This window comes from Drosophila guanche, unplaced genomic scaffold (genome assembly GCF_900245975.1).
Source record: "Drosophila guanche unplaced genomic scaffold, DGUA_6, whole genome shotgun sequence".
Classification (NCBI taxonomy): domain Eukaryota; kingdom Metazoa; phylum Arthropoda; class Insecta; order Diptera; family Drosophilidae; genus Drosophila; species Drosophila guanche.
Genome location: NW_022995747.1, coordinates 294,535 through 309,367, shown reverse-complemented (window position 1 = coordinate 309,367; position 14,833 = coordinate 294,535). Strand labels below are relative to the sequence as shown.

Genomic DNA, 14,833 nt, shown 5'->3' with positions numbered 1-14,833 from the left:
ATTAAAGGTGGGACGGCATCTGATGGGACCCACATTTGTCGGACAGTCAGCCTCAGTCTCAGAGTCACAGCCACAGACGCGTCCGCGCTCGCAACGAACTGAGTTCCCCCGAAATTCTTTGGCCGCCTCGAGGCTGCTCGAGGCAATGCTCGGAAAATCATGGCAAGGCAGGCAAGGTGGCATGCCACTGAGAGGCTAAAGATTGGCCTGTGCCAATAGAGCGACGCACACAATCAACACTCAAGTGTGGCAGAAATTCTCAAATGCCGAAATTCGCTCATCATCTTCCAAATGAAATGAATATACAAATATATCCTATACATATGCTTACATATGTTTGTATATCCACGATATATGGCACTCTTTATGCGTCTGTGTTAAATTAGACACTTTTCAGAATATTTTCGCACAAATGTGTGTGTGTGTGTGTGTGTGTGTGTTTTTTGCTGGCATTTCTTTCCACTTTTTATCATATTTTCCTCACTTCGCAAAGAGTCGTATGCATAATTTGGCAGTTTGTATTCATTTTTTGCTCTCTTCTGTCGTCTCCAGGCTCTCTTCTCTCTTCTCTCTTCTCTCTATTTGCTTTCAGCGAACTGGCTAAACAGGTGAATATTTGCTGGTATTTTTGGGCAGTCTTCGTCTTCGTCACGAGAACACGAAAAACAAATTACGAGAAATAAGTATCCAAAAATTGTGAAAATATTTGCGCTCAGAATTTAATTTCTTTTGGATGTCCCGTGGGTATTAAAACATTCCAAATATTGCTGGTTTCAATGTGATTTCGAATTGATTTTGAATTTTATCTGCCAATCATTAAAAGATCATTAGCTGCCGGATAGAATGTTCAGCCAGACTTTTGGGAAATAATAAGTTATTTTGATACATTCGGAAATTAATTAAACACTTAATTGCATGCATTCACTCATTCCCGAGCTCAAAACCGAACCACGAGAATATTTACGCTCAAAAAGTAGATTTTGATTCTGAATTAGAATTTTTGATTCGATCACGACTATCCCCGATGTGGCGCTGACGGCGCCTGTGTTCCAACTGAATCCAGAATGGAAACGCGCATCCCTCAATTCGATTCCTGGTTCTAGATCGCTGCCCCATTCCGATCTCCGATCTGTTGTTCGCTTTCCGTTCTTTGTGGGCCTTTGTCCGCTTGGCTCACCTTTTGTTCGATATCTGCCACAGAGTGTTAATCAGTTATCTCCCCCTCTGTGGCACCTCCCCTGCTCCACCTCCCCCACTGCGGATCCAATTAGCCTTGTCGCGTGCTTATTGCGTTTTGAGGTGAGTATTTTTAGCCGGATTTAGTTGGCTCTTCCCGGCCTTCAGTTATGACCAAACTGCGTCTGATAAATTGCGTTGCAGAGCTTTCTAGACTTCCTCAATTTTCCTGCTATCCCAGGAGGGGTCCTAAGAGGGAGAAGCGGCCTCATGGCCGCTGGCAAAAAGGCAAAAGGCGCCGAAAGGCTATGGGCTTCAATCTTTTCTAATGAGTTGTTTGCTTTTAATTAGATAAAAATTTCATTTAAATTGCATTGATTACAGTTTTAGGGTTAGCTGGGATTGAGGGATGAGTGGGGTGTATGGTGTGGGGTGTGGTGTACTGAGGGATTCGAGGTTTATCCCTTAAACGTATCCCGAATCCCCAGCTGTCCTTTTAGCCGTGTAATTAATTGTTCTCGGGGTCTCGCTACGGCTTCACAGAAAGTTGTTCTTTCTTTTCAGACAGCAACAAAGTTGTGCAGCTTGCCCCCGCCCCCTCCCCTCTTGTTCACCCCTCGTGAATATTGCTCCAGCTGTGGGGCATAAAAATAAACAAAAACAAACGATTTGTAGGCACAGGGGCTAAAAATAAACGCCCTCTCGGATATTTCCAACCCAAAAAAGCGAGAAAATAAAAGTATTATTTATAGCCAACACCCACTCCACTGCACCCATCCACACATACTATATAGAAGATGGGATACATATGTATGTATGGGATAAATAGGATAAACGGAATCAATCTGCAGTTACAGCTGCATGGAAATGTTTTGGGAATTTGCAACTGTATTCTGGAACTGAAAGCTGAACTGAATTTGAATTTCAATGCATGTTGATGCAAGAATCGCAGATGCAACTGCAGGCGGCAAAGTGGGGCAGGAAAAGCGTGAAAAAAACACACAGAACAAAGCTCGGAAGAACGGTAAAAATCAGGCTAGATAAATGGCAAACACCGCGAGAGCGGTGGAGGGAGGAGAGACAGTGCAGAAAGCGTATGCAGTCTGGCATTTTCCCCTCTGTTTCCATTGATGGTTTACAAACAAATACGGGGGGTGCAAGTCACGGGGCGCGGAGTCTGAAAGGGGCGCGGGTGAGGCATGATAGGTTGAAGGTTCCGTGCGAGGTCTTTCACCTCTTTGGGCCTGAAATGAAGAAAGTTTCATATGAACTTTGTACAGTTGGAGAGCTATTGATGAATGAACCTTGCATTGGGAGAGCACTGAGGGAGTGAGGTGTGTTTTGGCCAATGGCCCCCAAAGGTATGGGGCAAGGTCCCCAAATAGGTCTTTAACCCCACTCCACTTGAACATGAGGTACGAGCAAAGGTGGAAATTTCATCTATGGTCTGCTCTGAGGTGAGTTGGCGATAAGGTGAGTTTCTATTTTGTTGGCAGCACGCCGCCCACGCCTACGCCGCGCCCCACAGGCCATGTCAAAAATGATCATTGACATTGTCGCGCTGAAGGTGTTCTCGCACACTCAAACACAGGTAAACGGTTCACTCACACGCAGGCAGGTGCGTCTGAGTGCAGCCATCGCGCGACGCTCTTTTGCTCTCACCTTTTATAAATACACCTTGGACGCACACACCTGCTGCTCCTCTCTCTCTCTCTCTCGCTCTCTCTTTATTTCCATGGCTCTTCGAAGAGTAAGATCGAAAGGTGAGTAAAGCAAGAGTGAGAAGAGCCTGCTTCGCTTCTCCTCTTTTGAGTGGGAGTGAGGGAGAGCACACGCTTTCAAGGTAAATCTTGTCCGTTCTTGTTCGGTTTTACTTGCAAAGAAAAATCTCCCTGTCTCTGAGGAGACTCGAACGCGAAAGATGGTTACAGAGCAAAGATGGATACCCCGTAGCATCTCTGGTACCCCTCTTCATTCCATCAACCACAAAGGAATGTCTGACCATGTGCCTGTCTACGGATCATAAATATTATTTAATTTTCTATATGTTTCTTTCCCGACCATTAAAATTATGTAGGTTATAATTTAAATAATCAAACAAGCACGGAAAGATATGGTTATACTCATAAAGAGCGATACCCAGAGACTAAGGAGCAGAGAGGGAGAGGGAGAGGGAGAGGGAGAGGGAGAGGGAGAGGGAGAGAAATGCTTAGAAGAAAATGTTGCCAAAGAATTTCGCCTCGTCTGGGGTCGCCCGCCTCAAACATACAATACCATACATAAAATAACTCAGCAGATCCCAGCGATACAAGAAATATTTATAGATTTTGTTATTGTCAAAGTGTGTTGATGGGCGCTTGATGGGGCAGGCAGAGTGATGGTGCCAGCAGGGCGGAGGGATACCACAAAACAAAACAAGTTCAGGGATTTTTCAGACTGTCAATGTGTCAAGTCTCTGGGATCTTCACGATCTCAACGCACGAATACGTCAATTTGTACCCCTTGTGCTCCCGAAACCAATGGTGGCTGCGAATTTCTACTAATTTGTACAAACTTTGAAGCGTTTCAATATTTAACTCCGTAAAGAGGTGAATCTCCTTCCAGAACGATCTGTTCGAGTGTTTTTGTTTGGTTTATTCTTTCCTTTTCTTGTGTACATTTATGTTTTCTCTGTTTTGGTGGGGACCTGCTAATGGGCAGGTGATTTACGACCAGAGGATAGGGAATGGGACCAGCTTGACACTTTTATTTGTGTCTCATATGCACTTCTGATTCTGGGCTAATAGTCCACAAGCGGCGGGTCGCATATCAATCATACGCACCGGGAGGAACTCTCCGAGAATAGCCGGCGAGCAGATATAGCAACTTAAATGCAGTTGCTCGACGCGACACGATGCGACGTGGCTCGAGTCGATCTGCCTAAATGTCGTCGCCCACTTCCGGGATCAGCCTGTCATGTGGCCCGTACCTCATTCCCCTTGGCCATTCCCTCGCCTCCCTTTGTGGCAGAGAACTAATTACAGAGGCGCATGTGGCGATCAGATCAACTCCTGTTGGAACTGCAGTTGGTCGGACATTTCATTTGGTTTCATTTCATTGATTTCTGTCTGTTCTTTTTCTGGCCAAAAAACACATTTCATTGCAAAACCAACATTTCCCGAACATCCCAACAGCAACAATTCCCATAGAATGCACTGCCAGAGGGGGTCGGTTGGTGGGAGAGGGTGGGTTGTTTGCAGAGGCGGAGGGGGAGCCAACATACAAACATCGAGAGAATCGCTTTTAGTGAAAATAAATTGAAAATCTTTTGGAACATTTTCCGAATGTTGTGATAGATTGCGAGCATTTTCAGCTGTCCGCCCGCATGTCTGTTTGTCCGTTTTGTCTATTTGTCGCTCTGCCCCGCTGTCTGTCGGTGACTCTATAGATTATACATATTCTGGGATATGTACATATACATATGTATCTGTGTGTGTGCGTTTTCCATCGCCTGTTGCTGACGTAGTCGGAGTCGGAGTCGGAGTCATCGGCAAAGTAAAGATGACTCCCAAGTCGAGAATGCCAGTGGATGTACTGTCCAATATATAATATTCTCATAGTCTGTTCAAGAGACTAGCACTGTGAGATTGCGCTCAAGGGAGACTTAAATAAATGGTTCTAATATATATTAAAGAGCATCTGAGTTTTGCATGGTTTTTCATTCAAAGTTTCTTCCTTTCCTCCGACACTAACATCCCTCACCATCCATTCTTCTTCTACTCCTTGTCTTTTGGCCTGGTCCACATTTTGATTGATTGCGCGAGCACGCTGCAAACCAAAGCCGAAGACAATGGGGAAATGGCGATGGGAAATGATTTTTCGAAATGTTCAAATCAGAAAGAGACAAAAACAACAGAATTGAAAGAGAGAGAGAGTGTGCGAGAGTGAGAGAGGAGAGCATGACTATGCATGACAGCTGCAGCTGTGGACGGGTGGGTGTTAGTGGACGTAAAAGTCTGTGCACCAGTATATGGGAGAGTGGATTGCATGGCTAATGCCCGCCATATGCCCGCAGGGAGCTTTGCTGACCGCCACTACTGCTCATGCTAGTGCTGCTGCTCTGCCACTGCCGCTGCAGCTGCTGCTGCTGCATTGAATCAATCTAATGCATGCTGTCCCCAGGCCAGACCAGACAGACACCTCTCTAACCCGCTTCGACACTCGTCAAATTAACACCTCAACGACTCAATCGCTCAAAACTAATTAAGAGCCAGAGAGAAAAGAGAGTAATTGAGTGGGAGAGTGAGTGAAAGCGTTTATAGGTGATTTGCACGAGAATTGGGAGAGAAGAGGGTGGGCGTTGGATGAATGAGCAATTAAAGGGAGACAAACTGTTGTAGATTCTAGAGGAAGAAAAGTGCAGAGCAAGGAATAAATATTTGCCAAGCCACTGCTTGCTCCCATCAGCAAATTGAAGGATGAAGGACGTCGATTGCTCAAGCGACACCACTCGCTCAATAAGAGTGGGAACGGGTGGGCGACGACCGCAAACTGCTTAGGAAAATTGCTAATAAACCAACAACAGTGCACAAAACAGCAATAATAGGATGGTGAACGCAGGAGAGGCGAAGTGGGAGTGGAAGTGGTAGTGGGAGGAGGATACGCAATAACAGGAACAACAAGCACAATGGCCAAAGCAGATAAAAAAAAGAAGTGTGTCGATAGCAGCGGCACAGCATAATAAAGCAGAACTTTGCTGTAGGAAAGTAGAGAGAGAGAGAGAGAGAGAGAGAAAGCGAGCGAGCACGGACAAGCAAGAGATTAGGCGAGTGACTGGGGAGAGAGCAGGCAGGCAACGTTTATTTTTAAACATATTGAAAAGGCAGCAAGAAGAATAGAAAATAAGAAAAAGGGGAAGAATAAGAACAAGCCCAAGGCATGGCATATTTATGCAAGGTGCGGCTACTATAGAGAGTACTCTCTGGGTAACCATACTTCTTCTAAGTATACTTCTTATAAATATAGAACTGTCTAAGCTGGGTACTTATTGGGCACTCTATGTATGTTCCACACCCTACACAAATTGGCCCATGCGCCGAGGCAAGCCCATCGAATGAAAACAATTTTATTAAGTGAAAAATACGAAGGCAGAAAATAACCCGCAGCCAAAATAAACAGTCGAAACAGGCAGATGAAGAAGGAGTGGAAAGATATGTTAGAGGCTTCCACAGAGGAAGAGGAGAGGCAGCAAAAGTCCTTGGCAGTGGCAAAAAGTTCGAATGAACTCAACGGCTTGCTTTGCCGAGGAGGGTGGGAGGAATCATCTGATTGAAAGATGCGTCTAAGCGTCGCCGTCTCTGTCGCTGTCGATGTCGGCTGCTCACCTTGAACCACAACAAAAGCAACAACACACGCGCACTCGCACCTGCATGGCAGACACAATTAAGAGCATAAGAAAACGGAAGCAGACGACAAAATTTTACGAGCCGAGCCGAGCAGAGCAGCGCAGAGCAGAGCAGTGTAGGGAGAGGGGAATGGAGGCGCAGAGCGGCAGGTGACAAAAGCAGCGACGACGACGATGCTGGCGACTTCTTTACATAAAAGATTGACAAGTGATTTTCACACCCAAGTGGCAAGCGCAGGAAAACACACAACAAGAAAAGCAACAAGAAAACCCGAAAGAAGACCAGGGAAAAGTTTCAAGTTTGGGAAATTTGTTTTCTGGGGGGAAATTGCCGGAGAGCATTGTTCTGCTCAGTAAGTCGTTAGGGATGGATGCATGCTCTGCCTGTCTCCCTCTCTCGCTGTGGAACAGTTTTAATTTGCCAAAGAGTTAAAGAGGAGGAAGATATAAAGTTGTGGAAATGATTGAATGCCAGAGACCAAAAAAATGATAAAGTACAGAAAGGGAACGACGAATCGGTTCGGCATAGAATACCCTGCTACAGAGTAGTACAATTTAGGCACTTGGAAGAAGTTTGCAATACAAAATAAAAAATCAAATCAATAATTTCTCAGGGCATCAGACCATTCGGCTGGCCAAATTCGCATTATACTTAAACGTCAGACGATGCATGAGATTGATGGCGAGAAGACCACCCCTGGATCCGGCCCTGAATGCGGACTACTTACCAAATCTTTTAGGATGGCCATGACGACCGTTTGGCTTCCTGTAGGGTGTTGGGTGGAGGGGCGCTTCGGGCAGGCCTAATCCGCTTTGCCAAAATCGAATAGAAATTAGCTTGAATGATTGTGGGGCAATATTTGTACGCGTATTGCGCACAATTTCAATTGAAATTTTCGTAGTTTTCCTTTCAGAATTGTACAATATTTTTATGGATCACTTGCGGAACAAACACGCACACACGCAGACACCCACACACACACAGACACACACGGAGATCGCGCGTCACAAACTACGCAAGAGAGCGAGTACGGTACGGACAGAGGGCCAGAAACTAATCTATTTATTTTCCGAATGAATGGGATATGCCATTCCAGCAATAAATCAATAGTTTCGGTGGGATTGAAAAGTATTTTGGGGGTACTTCGACCGTTTGGCGTTCCTTTGTTTCGGGGTTTTGCGATGCAACTGAAATAAAATCGGAAACTGCATCGAAATGCAATCAAAGTGCCAATTGACGTTGTGGGTCTGGTCCGTTGTTCTCTGTTCTACAATGCAATAAAATATATTATCTATCTCTATATATATCTCAACTTTCGATTTCTGGGCGTTGACAAATTCCTGGCATTTCTGCCAGTTCGAAGCAATTCGCATACCATCGTCGGCAAGCGGAAATGGGTCCCTGGCGGCCATTGTCAAGTGGCCGTAATAAGTGCCGGGGGGGAGGCATTCACATACACGTACCACGACCCCGTCCAGGCCCTCGATTACAGCTCGTTTAATGCGAATATTAATGAGAAAATTCAACGAAAATTGCAACCAGACTGCAGTTATTGCATTTCGTTAATTTGCATCGCAAAAAAGTTCAGAATACAAATTGAAACACGATAATTGAATACACTCTGCGAACAGTGGAGTACTTAATATTAGAACTGACAGCTAAAATATAAGAAGGATATTGAATGACAATTGGTGATGTGTACATTCCATTCGAATTCCATCCCAAACCTGTGATGTATCTAAACCGTACTTCAAAATTCTGCATTACCTCTTCAGTTTCCTACTTACGCCTAATCCTATTATTATATGCAAAGTGAATACATTAATGAGCACGACAATAGTTTCACAACTCAAAGTACGGGAACAACGGGAACAAGGCCCAATTCCAAGGGAATTATGAATCGGAATCGGATGTGGTGTCAACGCCCCTGTCCTTGTGGCGACTTTAACGAAATCGAAATGCAAATTTATGGATTTTATTTATTTAGATGTGAATGCAACGGACCCGGGGCAGTGTAAACAAGCAGATGTCAGTGTTCTGTTGTTCAGAATTTCCGAATATTTGTTGAGTCGCTGTTAAATGGGGTTAGGCAAATGTTTAGCCGCCTCGCTTCGTTTGCTCAGCCAAATTAATTTGCAAATTGCGGCCCAAAGGAGAGCGTCCTTGAAGTGGGCAGGAGGAAGGGGCAACCATCTTAATTTCCATTGAAAGGAAATGCCATTTGCCTGAGGGAACAATTTAGAGAACTTCCAGGTTGATCCTTTTAAGCGGTCTAAGAAATGTTCAGCTAATTGCGAGCGAGACCTCTTCCTCCTTGGCCGGTCGAGTTGAGTTGAATTTGCATTTGGTTCCGCCTGGAACCTCCTTTCAACTGCGGAGTAGGATGAGGAGAAGAGAGCTCGTGAAAGTCTGCAAATTTCCTCATTGATTTGCCAAACAGACAACATTGTTATGTTTGTATTTTCGTTGTTTTGCTGTGCCTCCGCTTTGCTCCCACCCCTTTCGAGTGGGGAAAACTACGCAAAACATTTGAATAAATTGAATTTTATTTGTTGAGATTTTTGCTGCCCGCACAAATGTAATTGAAATAAATTCTCAATAGAATAGAATATCCGCCCCCCGACACTCGCTTTCAATTCAAGAAGGAAATTATTTGTTTGTAACGCTCGAAAAAGAGAGGGGGCAATCGTGGGGGTGGAAGGTTGAGGGGACTCTCAGAAATGGGCAAATTTCCGTTGCGGCAGGTCAAAGTAGCGGCGGACATAGAGTGATTTCGGGTGAGATCTGGATAAATAAATAAGGAAAAGTGTCTGAAAATTACATGAAATATATGCTAGTCATAAAACGGATATTCCTGTATGCCAAAGGAGTCGACGCAAAAGGGGGAGCTACAAATCGCCCAGCGCAATAAATGGCACGTTCATCACACGTCCCGTGCGCCGCACACAATTTGGCAGACTTATTTATACACTAGCATACTACATATACTCCATATATGTATGTATTTATGTATGCACATATGTATGCATATACATGTATGATATATGCACGCTTTAGGGTAACGAGGGGGCCTGCTACTCGTATGTTTTCACGCAAAAACGTTTGCTTTTCAATTATATAAACATATTTCGATTGTATTCAGTCAACAGGGGACTGGGGTCTGGGGTCTGGGGTCTGGGGTCGGGGAGTGTGTGTGCATTATTAGAAAATTATAAATTGTTTGAACAGCCAAAGGCACCAAATAAATAAAACACAGAGAGCCACAAATGAGAACGAGAATGAACAAATGTACTCGAAATTAGCCAAAATATTGCATGAATAATCACCCGAAGGGGCGGGGTTAGAGACAAATAGGGTCAACCGGGGGGTGGGGGGCAGGGGCCGTTCGCCTTGGAAGCTGCAACAAGTGAATGGAATCAAAGCGAGCGTCAAAGGCCGCGACAAATGACTGACATTGAAATGTCATCTCGAGCTGCGTACGCCCACAAATACGAACACACGGAATACCCTAAAAGATGCCCAGTAAGCCCCTTTTCTAGTTTCCAAATTCCATGTACGCTAATACCCTCCTCGGAAAGTGTATGGAAAACCACCATATATAATGGATATTTGTTTGTGGCAGCTATTTGTTGTGGCTGTGCAATATTTTCTGGCTGACTTGAAGAGGCGCCACAGTTGACATCTGTCAGCGGCGTTGCAAGGGCACGCGGCAGATATGGGAGAGAAAGGCTGATAATGGTGGCTTCTGATTAGGACTGCGGCTATCCGCAGCTCTGCGGAAAACGCTGGCGAATTTCAAATGAATCAATATCGGAATGGAATCGTCATGGAAACAGCTGCGGTCCCAGCTAATCGACTGGAAACAGAACACTACCCATGTATGTATGTATCTTCCTCTCTTCTTCATGTGTATTCCCAATCGAATACATTCGCAGCGCTAAGACTCACATGGATTTCCAATTAATCTCTGCTCAATATTATGATGTCTAATCGACAGAGTCCTGACCGGGACAGGACGCCACAGCAGAGGGACAATGCCAGGACATGTCCAGGAAATGCCATTATGTATGTGTGTGGAGGGAGTGGGAGCAGCTGTGGCTGTGTGCTGTGCCTGGTTATGTGTGGGTTTACGGCTTGTTGCACAAATTAGCATGCCCCATTTGACCCGATAGTCGGGAGTCAGAGTCGGAGCAAAGATTTGCCTAAATACATTGGGAAATGGGAAATCAAATCAGCAAACAGCCAGTGGACAACGGACAACGGAACAACAGTTAAATCAACTGTGAAATTTATGACGGTTTTCCTAATGGGAGGAAAAGGAAAAGGAAAAGGGGAAGAGCCAAAGCCAAAGCCAGAGCCAGACTTTATTTAACTAATTTTGCATCTGCAATTTGAACTCTGGCTCCTAGGCACGTACCCTTGCGGCCGGAACTTTGACCTGTTAAGCGCATAAAAATGACAAAAATGCTACGTGACTCATTAGCAAAAGTTACAAAGAAGACAAAAATGGGGGAAAGCAAGTGGCAGAAGTTCAGCAGTTCATGAGCTCTGCCCCGCGTTGCAAAGTCTGAACGGATCCTGACAGGCGGCAACGCAATTAGTTCCATAAGCTGCTCCGCCTGGAGCCACAGAGGCATACAACCCGACGACACATGTGGACACTCCCACTCCCACTCCCACACACACACACACATGTATGCACTGAAAGAAAATATGATCCCAAGAGATAGATCTAAGGATGAAGAATTTTCACATACAAGAAAACTGATCGAATGCTGATGGAAAGCACTGTGCCAAGCCTACATAGTTCTGTATCCTTAAACTAAATAAACTTTTGCTGTATTTCTCTCAGTGCAATGACAATCCTCACATGCTTATCCACAGGACTCTTTGGCTTACAGAGAATCTCATGCGTTTTCATTCCCATTTCCATTTCGGGCACATAAAAGCCAGCGGCGGCGGCGGCACAAAAAAAGAAAGGCCGAACCGACCCCAAAAGCCAATTGCAATGCAAATTTAATTTGGCTGCCATAAAACTCGGGAAAATGTTGTTGCAGAGCAGGAGAATGAGGCAAGTACGGGGGAGACTGTGGCAGACAGTCGTAAAACAGAGAAGAGAGGAGCCAGAGAAATCGAAGATTGCCGGGGGTGGAGATGGCGAGAGGCATGGAGGCTTGCGGGCATGTTGCATGCGTTGCTGCCGCGCCAAGCCGGAAATGCAATTTGTAATTTTGTGCAACGATTTGTGGCAATTAAATGCTGCACAAGCGGCACACTGCACATCCCGCCGTACTCCTTGAGTACGCGCCAGACCGCAAGACACAAAAACCTCAATATTTATTTTCTGTTTTCTGTTTTCTGTTTTCTGTTTTTTGTTGCATTTTTATTTTTTATGTGTTTGTATGTTCGTATTTGTTTTTCTTTATTTTTTAATTTGTTGGCGGCACAGAATTTATTGCATTTAATTTTTGTTGCCATTTCTTGGTCCCGTCTCAGATTTTATTTTTTTGGGTGTTCTTCCCCCGAAGAGGAGGAGGATAGATTCTTGGCATCTCACGCGGCATGGCATGGCATCGAGTATTTAAGTGATTTCAGCTTAACAATAATTTAATTTTCCTTTTTTATTCTGACCGTTTTTTGATCCAAATCTTTTGTGATAATTTGCGCCGAAATCAAACAGCTGCAAAATTTGTTTTCCCTCAGCTTTTCTTCTTCGACGTGGCGTCGCCTATAGAAAGTGTGGCCGAACCATAGCGATATATGTACATATGTACATTTGTATGTATCGTGAATATATAGCCATAGATCTCGACTAAATTCGTATATGTGATGTATATAATGTAGGGGAAGATTTATAATATTTGTGGGACCGTATCAACAATTTGTTAAGACGCACATAGAGAAATGGCATTTTGAATAAATAATATACCCAGAGTTCGCCATGTTTTTGACCAATATCACAAGGAGCGCACAAATATCACAAAGCCGAAGAAGAGATGCGAGGAAGGGGATGGCAAACGATGATTAGACCCCTACATGTGAAATATGATTTATTAGGTTTCATAAGCTAAATGCTTCAATGAAATATCTTTCGATATCTGTGGGTTTTCTGTGAGTTAATGGACTGTAATCCCTTTAGATCTATGAATAGTTGTAGTCCCTATAGAGATTATTCTGTTTCTCTTGCAATTGAAGTGATATTCGTAATAATGATTTAGTACGCACCTCAGTGATTTTCATGGTTCTCTTGACCGTCTTGCGGGTGACTTCAGTTGTCTCCTCAACAACGTCTCCATCCTCGTCGATGGTCTCGGTGACCATTTTCTCGGTCTCTCCAGGGATGACTTCCTCGGTCCGTTCGGTGACGACGCTGCTCTTGCTTTCGGCATCGGCATCGGCGTTGGCGTTGGGATCCGCAGCCGGTTCCGGCTTGGCCTCCTCGGCGGAGCCACCAAAGACATCCTCAATGTCCGACATGATTAGACAGGATTTGTGTGGTTTTTCTTGGTTTTACTTGGGATTTGATTCGTTTCTTTGGAGCACTTTCACTTGGTTCGTTCCACTGACACTCACTGGCACTCACTGGTACCGTACAACAATTACACACATACAACAACAGGAGATATTTCTCGTTTTGTTCTCGTTTTCGTTGCCTGAAAAGAATCGGATCGGCCAGAAATGAATATATTTTGTCGGTATTTGACTTTTGGCTCTTGGCAGCAACTGATTATTATATAAACAAGCGTGGGGCGCCTTTGCTCACTTCACGATCACTACGCGATCACGATTTTCTTATGGGGTTTACGGTTAACGGTTTACGATGGGATCTGCTCTTAGGGGTTTGTATGGTGCATTCAATGCTTCCTCTCGGGGCAGTGTTCACTGCATTTGTGAGAGCGACCGTTGGGATTTAGTGGCGACGAAAGGCGCCACAACAACGAGAACAACGTAGCCAGGCAGGCACAAAGAGAGTGAGAAAGAGAGAGGGATAACGGAACAACGGAACAAAGTCGGGGGACGTGACGACGGCACACGCACACGACAAAAGAGAATGAAACGAAAACGAAACGAAACGAATTGAAATTACAATTAAAAACGCATAATTTCAGTTGGTTTCGTTAATAACGATTACGATTCGGACTCGGATTATTCAGAACACAGAGATGGGATAACAACGCACACGAGGGAAATTACACGATCACGAGTCCGCTGCTGCTACCGTCGCTTTGCTGCTATTCTGCTTTTGCTTTGGATTCCGCTTCTGTTTCTGCTTCTGCTTCTGCTTCTGCCTATGTTTCTAAATCTGCTGCCAGAGGCCACCGGAACCGTTGCCGGAGAGCATAACCATCAACAAGGTGCCTTACCATAGGGGTGTGGCCCTTCCTTGGCAACTTCTCCACTCTCTCTCTCTCTTTGACTCTTTCCCGATATAACGAGGTGATGGGCGAGCAAGAACACTCTTTGGTCTTTCCTCACCCTGCTCGAAATATACTTTGGTCAGCGAGTATCTGCTAGCTGAGCAGAATGGAAAATTTGTGCAGGAGAGGATGTGGGGGATAGGCTAGAAATAGCCCAGTGACTAGAGAAGCTATCTCTCTCGCCCCACGCTCTCCACTCTCACTGATGCTGCTCCCTCTGCTGACGTACATATTTCTCATTTTGGCCTGTTGATCTCCGTGTAATTTTTTTGTTTTGCGTAGCTGCTGTTGATGCTTTTGCTTTAGCTTTGGCTTTGGCCACAACAAAAGTGAATGAGAGGTCCCGCTAATTGTCCGCCTGTTGCAATTTTCCCGTTAGCCAGGCGGCTGCTGCTTCGCTGCCTTGGCAACTGCAATTAGTGCGGCTGCCTCCTGACGTCCGAGGCGCGTCAAATTTGAAACCTCTGCTGCTGCACAGACCACCCCTGCAACCCTCTACACCTCACCCATCTAGAGAGCCAGTCTCACATGCGTGGAGCTATTTTGGTGGTGTGTTCCCAGAGCATGCCGTTAAACAATAGGCAGCAAGACTGAAAGAGAGGGTGCAGATTGGTGATGGACCTTGGGATACTCATTCCTATTCTTGTTGCACTTTGTATAATGGAGCCCAATATAGAGCGACAAAGAAACAAGCTTTTGGGTTACTTCTTCTGTGTTACAATTGTTATATTCTCATAAGAAAAAGCAAATCATACAGCTTCAGCCCACTTGGTATCCCGAAACGACTGTCCATCCACATCCATTCCATCCATTCCTCGCAGGCATCATACACCCAAGGCGACTGACAGGGCATCT

The 14,833-nt window shown here is 45.0% G+C and overlaps 1 protein-coding gene across 7 annotated transcripts in view; it reads right to left on the bottom strand.

Annotated features, from left to right (window-relative positions):
- The window catches only part of LOC117582987 (tropomodulin), a 45,726-nt gene extending 32,361 nt beyond the window's left edge, over positions 1–13,365 (bottom strand). For 2 of the 7 annotated variants that reach the window (XM_034271122.1, XM_034271121.1), the window contains exon 1: positions 12,786–13,362. In XM_034271122.1, the coding sequence (XP_034127013.1) occupies positions 12,786–13,037 (252 nt within the window). In that variant the 5' untranslated portion in view covers positions 13,038–13,362. Of the gene's footprint in view, positions 1–7,287; positions 7,722–12,785 lie in introns of those variants that run through there. The other 5 variants (XM_034271130.1, XM_034271128.1, XM_034271136.1 and 2 more) reach the window with 4 other exon arrangements.
- Positions 13,366–14,833: the final 1,468 nt, after the last annotated feature.